Source organism: Musca autumnalis, unplaced genomic scaffold (genome assembly GCF_047663935.1).
Source record: "Musca autumnalis isolate F117 unplaced genomic scaffold, ASM4766393v1 scaffold_3, whole genome shotgun sequence".
Taxonomy (NCBI): domain Eukaryota; kingdom Metazoa; phylum Arthropoda; class Insecta; order Diptera; family Muscidae; genus Musca; species Musca autumnalis.
The window spans coordinates 61,835,159-61,849,571 of record NW_027411866.1 but is presented as its reverse complement, the minus strand read 5'-3'; the positions used below and the strand labels follow the sequence as shown (position 1 = coordinate 61,849,571).

The 14,413-nt window shown below is 38.7% G+C and overlaps 2 protein-coding genes across 7 annotated transcripts in view; one reads left to right on the top strand and one right to left on the bottom strand.

The window, feature by feature from the left end:
* LOC141399801 (uncharacterized) overlaps window positions 1-2,220 on the bottom strand; it is a 121,462-nt gene extending 119,242 nt beyond the window's left edge. The window contains exons 1-3 of one of the 6 annotated variants that reach the window (XM_073979101.1): window positions 1,829-2,220; window positions 1,236-1,763; window positions 965-1,176 (exon numbers count right to left, since the gene is read on the bottom strand). In XM_073979101.1, the coding sequence (XP_073835202.1) occupies window positions 965-1,176; window positions 1,236-1,246 (223 nt within the window). In that variant the 5' untranslated portion in view covers window positions 1,247-1,763; window positions 1,829-2,220. Of the gene's footprint in view, window positions 1-964; window positions 1,177-1,235; window positions 1,770-1,828 lie in introns of all 6 variants that reach the window. The other 5 variants (XM_073979100.1, XM_073979102.1, XM_073979107.1 and 2 more) reach the window with 5 other exon arrangements.
* Window positions 2,221-4,259: 2,039 nt separating this feature from the next.
* Window positions 4,260-14,413, top strand: part of Atg5 (autophagy protein 5) — a 298,800-nt gene continuing 288,646 nt past the window's right edge. The window contains exon 1 of the mRNA XM_073979162.1: window positions 4,260-4,493. Coding sequence (XP_073835263.1) covers window positions 4,338-4,493 — 156 coding nt within the window. The 5' untranslated portion in view covers window positions 4,260-4,337. The remainder of the gene's footprint in view (window positions 4,494-14,413) is intronic.

Here is a 14,413-nt window from a genome sequence, read left to right as displayed (position 1 = left end):
TTCGACGGTTGTAGTCACACTACACTAGTTTTTAAGTTTGATTATTATTATTTACATGTAAGCGATCGTCCTTTTTTATGTGTTTTTATAAAAAAGAAATAATTTTACAATTTACATTGCTGTGATATAGATTTTAAGACGTACATCTATTTATTTTGTAGATCTAAAATACTCCCTGAAGATGAAATTCATAGAATTTCGAAATATTGGAGACAATAAATAAATAAACCAAATTTATAGACCTCAAGCTCGAGTAAACTTTAAATCTAATAACCTTTCTAAAGTCTTTAAAAGGAAGAAGGAGAGACTAATCGGCCTGTAGTCCTTCGGCAACGAGTGACTTGTTTTCCCAGCTTTGGGAATATAGGTCACTGTTACCTCTTTCCACAATGCTGGAATGTGCGATAGTCGTAGACATGCCCTAAAGATCTTCTGAAGAATGGTTATCAAAACAGCAGGTGCGTTATGAAGCATCGCTGGAATAATACCATCCGGTCCTGAAGACTTGTAGGGCTGAAAAGTACTAATCGCCCGTGAGATTTTGTGATAGCTTACTAGCCTGTCAACAAGTGCCAACTCCTCTGAGGTATGGGTCCCACTCGCGTCCACACTGGGTTTACTCGAGCAGGCATCCTCATCTAAAGTCTCTAGAGCAGAGTTGGTCCAGGTACCATCATCCCGCTTGATGCTCCCAATGTGTTTAGGATCCTTTGAAATCACCTTACGCTATCTAGCTGCTGCATTAACACCCTCTATAGACTCACTAAAGCTAATCCACGAATTTCTCTTAGCCTTCCTGATTTCACTTTTATACCTATTGAAGCTCTCCCTATAGAGATCCCAATCGGCATCGTAAGGGTGAGATCAATGACCTTCTCCCTTACCCTATTATGGAAGGTGGCAGTATTACCCCTATTACATACTCGTAGATTATTAGTTAAAATAAAATCGAATATGGACTCACCACTCGCATTGGTGTCTTTGCTTCTCCAGTGGAAGTGATGAGCATTTGCATCACAGCCCATCACTAACCTGCATCTGCCCGTCGTCTCCTCCACTAATTTGCGCACCAATCCGCTTGGTGGGTCGGGTGCCTCGTACGGCATGTAGACCGAGGCCAGAACTAAAGCCCTGCCGGTAACTTCGTCTAGCCTCACTACAGTCGTATCGCCATCACTGTAATTGTAGAGTTGAATAAGATTTAGACTTTTTCTAGCTACAATACAGGTTATTACCTTGTCTCCATTATTCGTAAAGAATAGTGAGAAATGCTTATTGTGTAGTCCAGAAACCCTATTTTTTATAAATAGGGTTCCTGGACCAAAGCAATATCTACTGCAGAGTCTGTGAGGGATAGAAGGAGTTCAGCAGCCGCAGCCTTACAATGATGCAGATTGATCTGCAGCACCCGAAGGCCACGCTGCTGAACTACCTTACTGCGACCTCGAGAACCGGAACTGAAGTTCACCGGAACCGAAGAACAGCACTCCCCCACAGTCTCTAATGTAGTCCGCACTCTCACTGTCAATGGTGAATCGCATCACCATGCCGTCCCTCTCCTTAAAAGCTTAAGAAGCCTCCAGCCATTCACAGAAAGTCCCCTGTTCTGCTTCCTCAGCATTTTGACTACTTCCCGCCGTGACGATGGCTTTACAGTGGTCTGTTGCCCAGTCCTCTCCACAGTCGCCCCTGCTTTGCCCTTAGCAAAATCTTAGCTACCTTTAACAACACTTTCACGATTAACCAGGAATATTTTCGACCAACTGCACCTTTGGAAAATAGCAAGCTGACGTCATAATAGAACCAATAAAACATTTGGTTTACTTACACACAATTGTTGATTGAATTTATTTTAGGTCATTCAGACAAAAGCTTGTATATTATAATGCAATCAAAAACACTCAGTAAAAAAACTGAAATTTTTCTACAAATCAAAACATCAAAACTTCATAGAGTGATCTGTGCTGGCGAATAGTTGAAACCAAAGCTTCGTTGCCGTACTTTTTAGTAGTAAAACTCGTAAAAGAGAGAACTGTGAAATTTTTTTTTCTCACACAAAAGTTTTTTGAGATAGTTCGGGAACGGAAAAATGGAAAATACGTCAAAAAACTGGAACAAATGTCAAAGTCGGCGTATCAACCAATCAGACGCCGTCAACCATGTTACTATTTTTAACACGCTCAAATTTGTCGAGTAAAAAGTTTTTAAAGAGAGCGCCATTCAGCGCAATTTTTGTTCAAAGAGAAGTGAACATTTTACAACTTTTTTGTGAACGGGAACGGCGCAATGTGTAAAAATCGTAAAAATTTTAAAAACTTTTTAGTTCTGGAACAAAGTTCAAATGAACAAGATGGGGATCACGAACCTACTTTTCTAGTCTAGGAAAAAACTAAATACATCTACATACCGGAAATTCATCACAAGCGCCACTACAGCGTTGAGCGTTGAAAACAACAACCACAGGAAAAATGTGGAAGTGATGCCATGTTTGTTCTTGACCTTTTCATGTGGTTGTTGAAACGCGACGCTTGTCAAACTTGTCATCACTTATGGCCCCGGCACATACGGTACGTTGTGCGTTGCGTCACGCGTTAAAAACAACAACCACATGAAAAAAATGTAAGTGATGCCAAGTTTGTTCTTGAAGTTTTCTTGTGGTTGTTGTAACGCGGCGCACAACGTACCGTATGTGCCGGGGCCATTACACATTTTTCATGTGGTTGTTGTTTTCAACGCGCAACGCGTCACAAAAAAGCCCTCGGCACATACAGTCCGTTTAGTGACACGTTGGGACACGCGTTGTCTCAAAAAAGTTAAATTATGTTTAACTTTAATGCGTCAGCCACATTGTAGTTTTTCAAAAAACTTGGCATCACTTACACTTTTTTACACTTTCGTATGTGCCGAGCGCTAAAGGATTGTATGTATTTGGCCCATTAACGTTACAACCCAGTTCACACAGCTGTGTATTGCTGTTACCTTTTATCATGGCTCAATTAACTGGTAGATGCATCAGCCAACAACTACAACAAAAACCAGTTCAGTACTGTGAAATGTCAAAAATGTTTTCCAAAAATAAAGCGATTCACACAATTTTTTCAACAAAATTTTGTTAGGCAGATATTAATAAAGGCATTATTACAAAATCCTACTAAAATTCAAAATTTTTCGTTTTTTTAATTTGATGTGTTTCAATTACAACTTTTTTGACAGCTCGCAGTACATCAGCTGGGCTGACGTGGGTACCCGTATGATTGTGCCATGGTAGAATAAAGTAAAGGTAGGCCACAGCTAACAGCTGATTACTTTTCTTTCTTTTTATGGTATAATCTGTTAAAAGCAGCGTTGACATTTTGTACTGTTTTTGACATTATGTAATCATAAAGGTAGATGCATCGCCGAATTGTTCAAAAAAAAAAAAAAAATCTGCTGTAATGGCCCCGGCACATACGGTACGTTGTGCGTCGCGTTACAACAACCACATGAAAACTTCAAGAACAAACTTGGCATCACTTACATTTTTTTCATGTGGTTGTTGTTTTTAACGCGTGACGCAACGCACAACGTACCGTATGTGCCGGGGCCATTACAGTATATCTTAAAATTTAAAACCATTACAAAAATGTGTATTCGCGTGGAAAAATAAAATTGTTGATTTTTTAGCAAAACTTACGAATGAACCATTTATCAAATATTGATTTTAATTTAAATTTGTTCCAAAAGTACGGGAATGTAAAAATTAAAATTTCGGATGCCAGCAATCACGATATCAGATTAGGCAAACTTATCAAGTAGAAAATAATTGAATGACTTTTGGTCACTGTCATAAGTTTGGGAAGAACTTTTGCTATTTTTGGAACACTTTTCCAACAAGAATATTCTGGAGCCTAGCTAAAGAATTTTTTTACTCTATTTGGCACTTTTAACATATAAAAAATGAAGCTCTAAAGGTAGAAACACAATGAAATACGCTGCTTTATCACGCTCCGTTTCATGTAAGAGACTGAATGCAAAGTACTATCTAATTCAAATTAATTAGGCAGCATTTGAATTAGGTAGTACTTGGCCTTTAATCTGTGACATGAAACTGAGCGTGAAAAAAGTGGCGTACTTCATTCTGTTCACACCTTAAGTTCCACATGTTTTTGTAAACCTGGCCTACCTCTACTTTATTGTACCATGGATTGTGCCATGCCTTTTATTGTTCTACAATGCAAACAGCTGGCATGAATCAGCTACCTTATTAAATATGCATTGACCATCCAATCTGCAGTGATAGCATATCGTATGAAATACAAATAAAGAGTTGTTTTGCTTTCAAAGTTAATACTGAAAACATGGCCAATGATAGGGAAGTTTTGCGGATGATTTGGGAAGGCCAATTAGCTTTATGTTTTCAAGCTGATCCTGATGAAATAGTAGGACTTCAACAGCCCGAGAATTTTTACTTGATGGTGTCTCGTCTAAGTTATTTACCTCTAGTCACGGATAAAGTAAGTACGTACATACAGTTAGCAAACTATTGGCAAACATAGAAATAAGCAAAGGCTATAGTCGGGACGGGACCCGACTATATGATACCCTATACCACTACCCCTGAGCATGAGCTTTTCACGGTTAACCTTTTTGGTGAAGATACTAGATATGTATAATTTAATTTTTAATTTTTATTTGACAAACACAGTAACCTAGCCCATAGGGCCATGAGCGGTTCCAAAAACAGCTATACAATAACTACTCTCAGATACTTATATCTAACAATATTTCTTAGCATATCATGAATAGAATTAAACATAAATAAAAGCAAAAGCATGTAAATTAAGAAATGAAAATATATAACGAAATAATCATTAATAGAATCAGCTATGCAACAATATATCATTACAAACTAAGGCAACATTTGTGAACGCTGTATTTGATTACGATTAAAATGAGCACATAATATACTTTATATATACTTTTATATACTTTTTTATATACTTTGTATATACTTTTATACTAGACTAGCCAACCCGGTTCGTGTTTCTGGCCCTTGAAACAGTTTTATGTTACCTTTTCTGAAGACATCAATTATATTTTTCTTGCATCGGGATCTGCAAGTAACCATAAATAAAAAATCTTCAGAAAATGTTGGTGTTGATATGCAATTTTAACATACCGCCAAAGAACTGAAGACTTGATGTATGCATTAATTTCATCTGCTGGAATAGTATAACTGGAAGTGTTTGTCTGAAATCTAAAAGTGAATTGCTTCTTAAATCCTTCAAGAATCGATCTAAAGCTTCTTGGGAATTTGTATGTGCCATCGTGCATTCGTTCCAGATGACAACTTCTATTTAATATTGCATGTGTGCCCTTCATTGAAATGAATGTCCAGTGGCAACTTAAGGGCCGACTGTGTCGTCTTTCCACCTTCATATAATGTGTCTTTTATACCTGATGAAGCTTTAGCTATCAATATATTGCCTTCTAATCTAAACACTTGGTTTCCAGTAAGACCAAAGCTTCATTATGCATAAGATCTGGTATTTCCATTGATTTGTAACATATTTAAGAAAGTGGAAAATTTAGATTTTTAAATAGGAATTACGGAATAAATAGAATACTCTCCCACCTGGCGGAAAAATTACCACAGGTAGATCTTGTTGTCCTGATCACAAATATATAAACTTTTCCGGGGGGAAGTCCATACTTCCCGAGATATGGGCCTCTTAAGTTCCGAAAATTCCCTTGTTAAAGTAAGAAAAAATTTTAAATTAAAAAAAAAATTTGTTTTGCCCTAAAGCCCATAGGAAAAAGTCTGAAATCCCCGGCCGAAGCCCGGGTACTTAGGAAAAACTTACAATTTAAAAAAATTTTCAATTTTTTCTGTCAGCTGGTAGAGTATTCAATTTGTTCCGGAATTACTACAAGAAATTCTTTCAATAATGTTTGGCTTTTTGTAAATATCTGTTGATTTACCTGTTAATGACAACATCAAGCAAATAAATGCAGAAATCGGTTGGAAATAACAAAAACAACGTGCAAAAAGGATAGGTACCCGGTTTTTGTGGTGTCTAAACTAAATAATTGCAAACTGAATTAATGTGCAATAATATCGTGCATTTAAAGATTTTTAAGACTTTTATGATCCATAATTGTTGTGTGTGTAGCATAGACGGTATATTCAGAAAAAGAGAAAATCTGGTAAACGGTTTCGGAAAATATGGTACATTTGGTATATTCCAATTATAATAATGGCAAATCCGAAAGAGAAATCCCTAAAATCACCTCTCGTAAGCTAAGAAGTGTATACAACATCATATACCGCACCGAGAAAGAAGCCAGGCTCAAACTGAGGGCGTTACATGGCAGGTCCAAAATAGTAACCTCACGAATTGACTGTAGAATCCCAGCAAAATGTTTGCCTCCAAAGAGGCAGTTAAATGATATGTACAAGTGATCTGGAAGTGCATCAAATTATGCATTTTCACTCATGATTTTTACAAGAGCGTGACTACTGAAAGAGGCACTCCATTGCACTGCATTTTAACTGACCCTTTGGCACTGCATTTTAACTGCCCCTCTGGCACTGCATTTTAACTGACCCTTTGGCATTGCATTTTAACTAACCCTTTGGGGTAGAATAGGAGGCAGTCCAAAGCACGTGTTTTGATACAGGAATTCTGCGGAAATTGTGCAAGCCATTACAAAATATCCCAATTTGTGTAAAACAAAAATATTAAGAACTTTATTACAATAACACAAATTATGAAAATTCTCCATTGAATTCAATCGCAAACATGCGCGTTTCCTCCGCACTCCATTTAATCCAAGCTGAACTGTTTTTGTTTCATATGCTAAATGGGTTGTCTTCCCATCACCAGTTACGTTTTCGACGTGTACTCCAACAGCACTCCATTCGGAAATTTTCTTCTCGTGAGTTACCGGAAAAATGCTCACAAATTAAATATTATTTAGTTTGTATTACCAATGTTTGGAAATGTTAACACGCTTACATATCTCTTTTTGGAAAATGTATGCCGCTGCCTGTAGAGATGTACAAACTGATTTATGTACATGTAGGGATCTCTAACAACTGCTAATAAATTGTGAGGACTGGAGTGCCTTTTTCACGACTCCGGTTGAACTGCATCAAAACATGCCGCGACAGAACTAGTCCACATTGCACTACTTCCAATTTATTTTGCTGGGATGATTAATGAAATGAACGATATAGCCCAAAGCAGGAACAGAAAATAGCTTTTTCTAATTAAAAATGATTTTGGAGTAAGTGTGTCACATAGAAAAGTCAGAAAAGAGCTACATAATAACAAGCACTCATCACGAGTGACTAGGTAAAAACCATTGCCCTCCCATCACAATATATAGAAACTATTCAGACTTGTTATAGACAACTTTTCACGCCATCTTTAGTATTGGGATGGCGTTATATTTTCCGATGAGACTAGAATTATGTTGTACTATCACAATGGACCTCAAAAAGTATTGGGAAAACCCTTGAAATCCATGGAAAACAAAAATTGAATACATACCGTAAAGTTCGGAAAACTGTCACTTATGGTATGGGGTAGTATACCAAGCAGTGACGTTGGTAAAATCCTGATTTTGGAAGAAACAATGACATTGGAGGTTTATTTAGATGTTTTAAGAAAAGATTTAACCAAAATCGTCAAGAAATTTGGGAATGTTGACCCTGAAAATTCAAACAAATTGCAATATAAGTTCTACCAAGAAAACGACCCTAAGCATAAATCTAATTAATGTAAGACTTAGTTGCTATACAACTGTACCCAAGACATTTACACCCCGTTCCAGTGTCTAGATATTAACCCCATCGAAAATTCATAGGTACACCTGAAGGAAAAAGTCAGGAATAGGTCGCCCACTAACCTGGGGGACTAAATAAAATGCAATAAAGAAGAATGGCTGAAAAATACCATTGGAATATGACATTCCGAAACTTATTCATAAAATTCAGATACGTTTACAAGCTGTTTTTGATGCCAAATGTGAGCATACGAAATATTAGAACCAACTTTTCGAAAAATACCGTGAAAAACTGAAAAGTTGTGAATTTTGCAATTCTTTAGTTGACAGTGCAAATAATGAGTTGTACTCATTTTTGTTAATTTTAAGAAAATGTTTAGTGAAATTTACCTACTTTTTATTTTATTATATGTATAAATAAACATGTGTAAGAATTGCATTGTTAACAAAAATATTAATAATGGTATTTATTTATATCAATAAAATGATGTTTTATTTAAAATTTTGTAATAATTTTGTTTTTGCAATAATTAAGTTGACTAACTGTATATATAATTGTTCGACAAACATCCCATACGGGACAAGGGAGACTTCTCTCATATCAATGAGTGCACCCCGATTCATATTAGCTCAATGATATGGGACCTACAGTTTACCGCCGAGTCCGAACGGCGTGTCTTAAGACACCACTTGTAGAGAAGTTTTACATATTCTAATTTGAAAGGAAATGTAACACTGGCCTTTACAATGATACCCATATTGCCTTGGTCGGCTTTAAAAATTTGAGAAATATCATTGATATTTACAGAACTTTAAAGGCCCATATTTTCGGAAGTATGGACATGTGCAAAAGCCCAAGGGCTATCTGTGGTATATATGGGAAATGTTGCCAATTATTTTATATTCCATTTCCAAAAAAAATGATTTTTTTCTTTTCGCGCTACATTAACGATTTTTGGTACATAGGTTAAGAAAAAATTCCCCAGTACAAATCCGCTCGCGAGCAAATTTTTGGTTGTTGCGGACAAATGTTGTCCCGGTTTTACTTCTGCTTTTAAGAAAAAAATATTATAAAAACGCTAATTATTTTATTGAGCACAATTGTCACTAAAAAGTTATCACGAAGTGACATCATTAAGTAGATTGCATAATATTTGTAAAATGTTACAGAGCATTCGCGGAATTTACAAAAAATTTAGAACATTTTAAATGTAATCCGAATTTTTTGAAAATACAGGTCCATTTACCCGTAAAAAATTACAAAAAAATTACAGTTTTAAATAAAGACTCCACGGGGAATCAAATGAGACCAAACTTATTATAATCATCGGGATAGTATTTAGGATAATATAGCCAAAATAAGCACATATTTGTGTTACAAAAAACAAATTTGGGTTTGGAATAATAGTTTTCACATGCATTCTAGAATTGAAAATATCGGAAAATTTCTATAGGAGTACTTCTTTTATTTTTCTTGAAACTCCCAAGAAAATTTTGCTTTATCTACATTCACATAGAAGGTTTCCCTTTGAGGAGAGTTATCGGGTTGTTGAAATAAATCATTAGATTTCTTAAACGGAAATAGAGTTCAAATAAACCGCTTTAACTTGTATGCATTATTAAAATATGTGTAAATCGCGAAATTATCAAACTCGTTTTGTCCGCATGTGATTTTCATGTACAGCAAGACCATATCTTTTAATTTGTATATATTTTTCGAAATATAACTTGGACGCTTAGATGTAGCATTGGCTGCATCTAAGCATTAAAAAACCTATAAAAGATCTCCAATAAATTTTGTCAATCCCACGGCAGTGCACAGTGGTTCGCCCATGGACAAAAATCAAAAAATTGATGGCGACAAATTTTATTGCGATTGAAATAAATATTCTCTAAACACATCAAATGTTTAACATCCAGCCTTATTTTTGTAAATTTACAGCGGTTATACCAAGTTAAGTCGAAGAAGTTGTGATTTGTATGTGAGGCCTTAAATACGAAAAATACATCCGCAAAGCATTCGTAGGTTATGAGTAAAATTATAAAAAATTGGAGAGCTAAATGTGCAATTTTCAAAATTAAACTAATAGGTGATGGCATTGGCAATGTTTTTACGAAAAAAAAAAACAAATTCATAATTCGTTTTCTAACTTCATTAAAAACAAATTCTTTATAAATGACTTTTTCTGCTATTTTTAATATAATTACTATTAATTTATGTCGAGTTTTACTAATGTTGTGAGAATCAAAAAAATCAAAATACCGAAAATCTGAGGGTATATTTATATGGCGACTATACCAAAACGTGGACTTACTCGTATATTGAATATTTCTTGCAAGGATGTAGTTTATTCACTCAGAACTCAAAATGCAAAATAACATCCAAATCGGTTAGTTAATTTTGCCAAAATCGTGTAAATACCACAAATCGGGCGGTACCTTTCTATGGAAGCTATACCCAAATATGGACATACATCCACTAAAAATGGTTTTCTATCATTTCGGCTTGTTATAAACCTAACGTTTTCCATACAAGTGGGACCACTGTGCAGTGGGTTCTTTCTTTCCGGTGATCTTTTGTATTGGCAAAGTCATCTCCGGTGAACTTTTGTATTGGGAAAGTCATCTCCGGTGAACTTTTGTATGGGAAAAGTCATCTCCGGCGAACTTTTGTATGGGAAAAGTCATCTCCGGTGAACTTTTGTATAGAAAAAGTCATCTCCGGTGAACTTTTGTATGGGAAAAGTCATCTCCGGTGAACTTTTGTATTGGGAAAGTCATCTCCGGTAAACTTTTGTATAGGAAAAGTCATCTCCGGTGAACTTTTGTATGGGAAAAGTCATCTCCGGTGAACTTTTGTATTGGGAAAGTCATCTCCGGTGAACTTTTGTATTGGCAAAGTCATCTCCTGTGAACTTTTGTATGGGAAAAGTCATCTCCGGTGATCTTTTGTATTGTGAAAAGTCATCTCCGGTGAACTTTTGTATTGGGAAAGTCATCTCCGGTGAACTTTAGTATTGGGAAAGTCATCTCCGGTGAACTTTTGTATTGGGAAAGTCATCTCCGGTGAACTTTTGTATTGGCAAAGTATGGGAAAAGTCATCTCCGGTGAACTTTTGTATTGGGAAAGTCGTCTCCGGTGAACTTTTGTATGGGAAAAGTCATCTCCGGTGAACTTTTGTATGGGAAAAGTCATCTCCTGTGAACTTTTGTATTGGGAAAGTCATCTCCGGTGAACTTTTGTATTGGCAAAGTCATCTCCGGTGAACTTTTGTATGGGAAAAGTCATCTCCGGTGATCTTATGTATTGGGAATTGTCATCTCCGGTGAACTTTTGTATTGGAAAAGTCATCTCCGGTGAACTTTTGTATTGGGAAAGTCATCTCCGGTGAACTTTTGTATGGGAAAAGTCATCTCCGGTGAACTTTTGTATGGGAAAAGTCATCTCCGGTGAACTTTTGTATTGGGAAATTTATCTCCGGTGAACTTTTGTATTGGGAAAGTCATCTCCGGTGAACTTTTGTATGGGAAAAGTCATCTCCGGTGAACTTTTGTATGGGAAAAGTCATCTCCGGTGAACTTTTGTATTGGGAAAGTCATCTCCGGTGAACTTTTGTATGGGAAAAGTCATCTCCGGTGAACTTTTGTATTGGGAAAGTCATCTCCGGTGAACTTTTGTATGGGAAAAGTCATCTCCGGTGAACTTTTGACCCGGAACCACGCAACATCAGCGTTCCGACCAGCGGCTGTCCCCTCAGTGTACATATGTTTGTATTTGTTTCGTTTTCTGTGTTGGGAGCATCATATCCCGGAATGCCTGCTCCGAATTCCTTTGGTCCGTGCCTGGACGGATTAAAAGCCAGGACCAATATAATTGTGCTCGGTTTGTCACATCCGCATCTTCACCCATATCCAACCTTCGGTGAGATGCAATAGATGTTAGGAGTGGGTGCATCTAAGGGGTTGCTCTGGACTTGTCCACGTGAGGGACTACGACAGGGACTATATTGCTACATGCTGCGTGAATACAGTCCCCAGTGAGTAGTCATCAGATGACGAAACTCCGTCAGATTATGAAACTCCCCCGCACTTCCTCGACAGCAATCGCACACGCAGCCTTTAACACCAGCCGTTTTTGTCACAATTCCAGAAAATGCATCCTTTTTGCAATGGAATCCGAGGTAAGATCGATGAAATAGTGGAATTTATGAATCGGAAGAAGATCAAGATGGCGGTGTAGGAAACCAAGCTCAACAATAACTGTAGCTTACAACATTGTGATGGTTACAACGTGCTAAGGAAGGATCGCACCAGAAGTGGTGAGCCTGTCTCTAATGACCCGTACATGGACTGTATGGGGGTAGCAGTCAGGTGTGGAACTGCCGAGGTAGAGTTGCTGAAAGTATACATCCCGCCGAGAAATAGCTGTATCTCAGATTACGAGACTGACGTAAGCCCGCTTTTGGAAGGTCATAATCGTCTGGTCATGGGGAACTTTAATGCGCATCATGAGATGTGGCATTCGGCCCTCGGAAATGACCAGGGGCATATAGCGCTGGCTGAGCAGATTGATAGCTCTACGTTTTGCACGGTCAATGAGGACGTCCGTACCAGAATTAGAGTAGAGTGTCAGAGTTCGCCAGACATAACCATCGTGTCACTGGTCTGACAAATGACGTCACCTGGCAAGCCATAATTTCCCTTGGATCAGACCATCTCCCCATAATTGTCTCCATTAGCAGACCACCCGATTTCATCACCTCTGAACGCCGCACGTTCGTCAATCATAGGAAAGCTGATTGGCCGAGTTTCAGAGAGTTCGAAAATCACCGCTCCAGAGAACTGCCCAGTCCTTCTGATGTTTGGGAAGCGGAAAGGACGTTCCGAGACATAATCAATGTTATAGCCGACAGTTTGTTGAGCACCCCGAGAGTGACAGGGCGAAGAGGAGAGTATTACGTCGCATCAGATCTCTTCCTGCCGAGGATGAACCACCCACAGTTTACAATGGATGATGTTGCGAATGCCATAAGGAACGCTAAATCATCCAAAGCGTTGTGCCCTGATGGAATCTCCATGGTAATGCTGAAGCAGCTGGATGAACCGGGAGTGTGGAGGATCTCACTGAAGTTCTCAACTTGTCGCTAGCCACCCTCATTGTTTCCGAAGTCTGGAAAATGGTCAGGGTGGTCCCACTACGGAAGCCAGGCAAGGATGCCAGCAAAAGTGAATCATGCAGGCCGATTTCGCTTTTGTCGCCCGTAGCAAACCTTGAGGCCCTAGTCCTTCCCAGTATCAGAAATAGATATCAAGTTGCCGATAATCAGCATGGATACCGTAAGCAGCACGACAACAGCGCTGCACGCCATCTCCACATATATTTGTCAAGGACTCAACCAGAGACCGCCGTGTGATAGGACAGTGATGGTGGCGCTTGACTTATCAAACGCCTTTGATACAGTCAGGCACTCCACGCTGTTTGAGGACATTGAACAGACAACCCTCCCGCCAAGCTTGAAACGTTGGGTAGTCAATTATATGTGTGGACGCCAGTCGTACGTGGAATTCAGGAACAAGAAGTCCAAACCCCGTAGAGTGAAACAGGGAGTTCCCCAAGGTGGAGTGATATCTCCGGAACTGTTTAACCTCTACCTCTCCTGTATGCCGCCCCCTCCTGATGGCATCGAGATCGTAACGTATGCGGATGATTGCACGATCCTGGCGTCAGGTACCTTCCCTGATGACATCTGTGAGAGACTGAACACCTATTTAACCTATATTACCACATTTTTCCACTCAAGGAATATGCAGATTTCCGCCTCAAAATCTGCATCCACTCTGTTCACCATAGGGATAGCGCAGTTTGGAAGAGAGTTGAATGTCGTGGTCGACGGTAGCAGAATTCCGACCACAAACTGTCCCAAAATTTTAGGGGTCACATTCGACACTAAATTCAAGTCGTGCTCACACGCCGCAGCTATCTGCGACAAACTTAAAAGTAGGAACAAGGTCCTCAAGTCCCTAGCCGGCAGCACTTGGGGTGCAGATAAAGAAACCTTGTTGACCACATACATATAACGCGATAGGTCGGTCTGTGGTAAGTTATGCGGCTCCAGTTTGGTCCTCGAGATTATGTGATACGAATTGGAAAAAGATTCAAACCTGTCAGAATGCCACCTGAGAACAGCAACAGGGTGTCTCCTCAAGTCTTCAGTGGACCATCTTCATGAGGAAGCAAAGATTCTTCTAGTACAGCAAAACAATGACATGCTTTCGTTGCAGTACATGCTTTGGTGTTACCGTGAGAGCCATCCAATCACCACCTGGTGGTAGGCCCCACACATTCAGGCACATCAGGAAGGATATCCATGATCTAGAGGGAGAGGTCCAACGATATAGGAGAGAACCCCTAGATCAACAAGCATATCAAGCATGTTTAAATAGTATTCACACGGATGTGGTTGCCAAGGCGTTAAGCAATTATAGTGTGAATAAAGTCCTCGAAATACATCCCCCATTTATTGCAGTTGTGGAGCGTCAGAGTAGTTTTGGCTCAACTACGCTCGGGATATTGCTGTCGCCTAAATTCTTATTGGGCGGAAATCGATCGAAGCAGCCATTTTCCTGGAACTGGAGACAGACC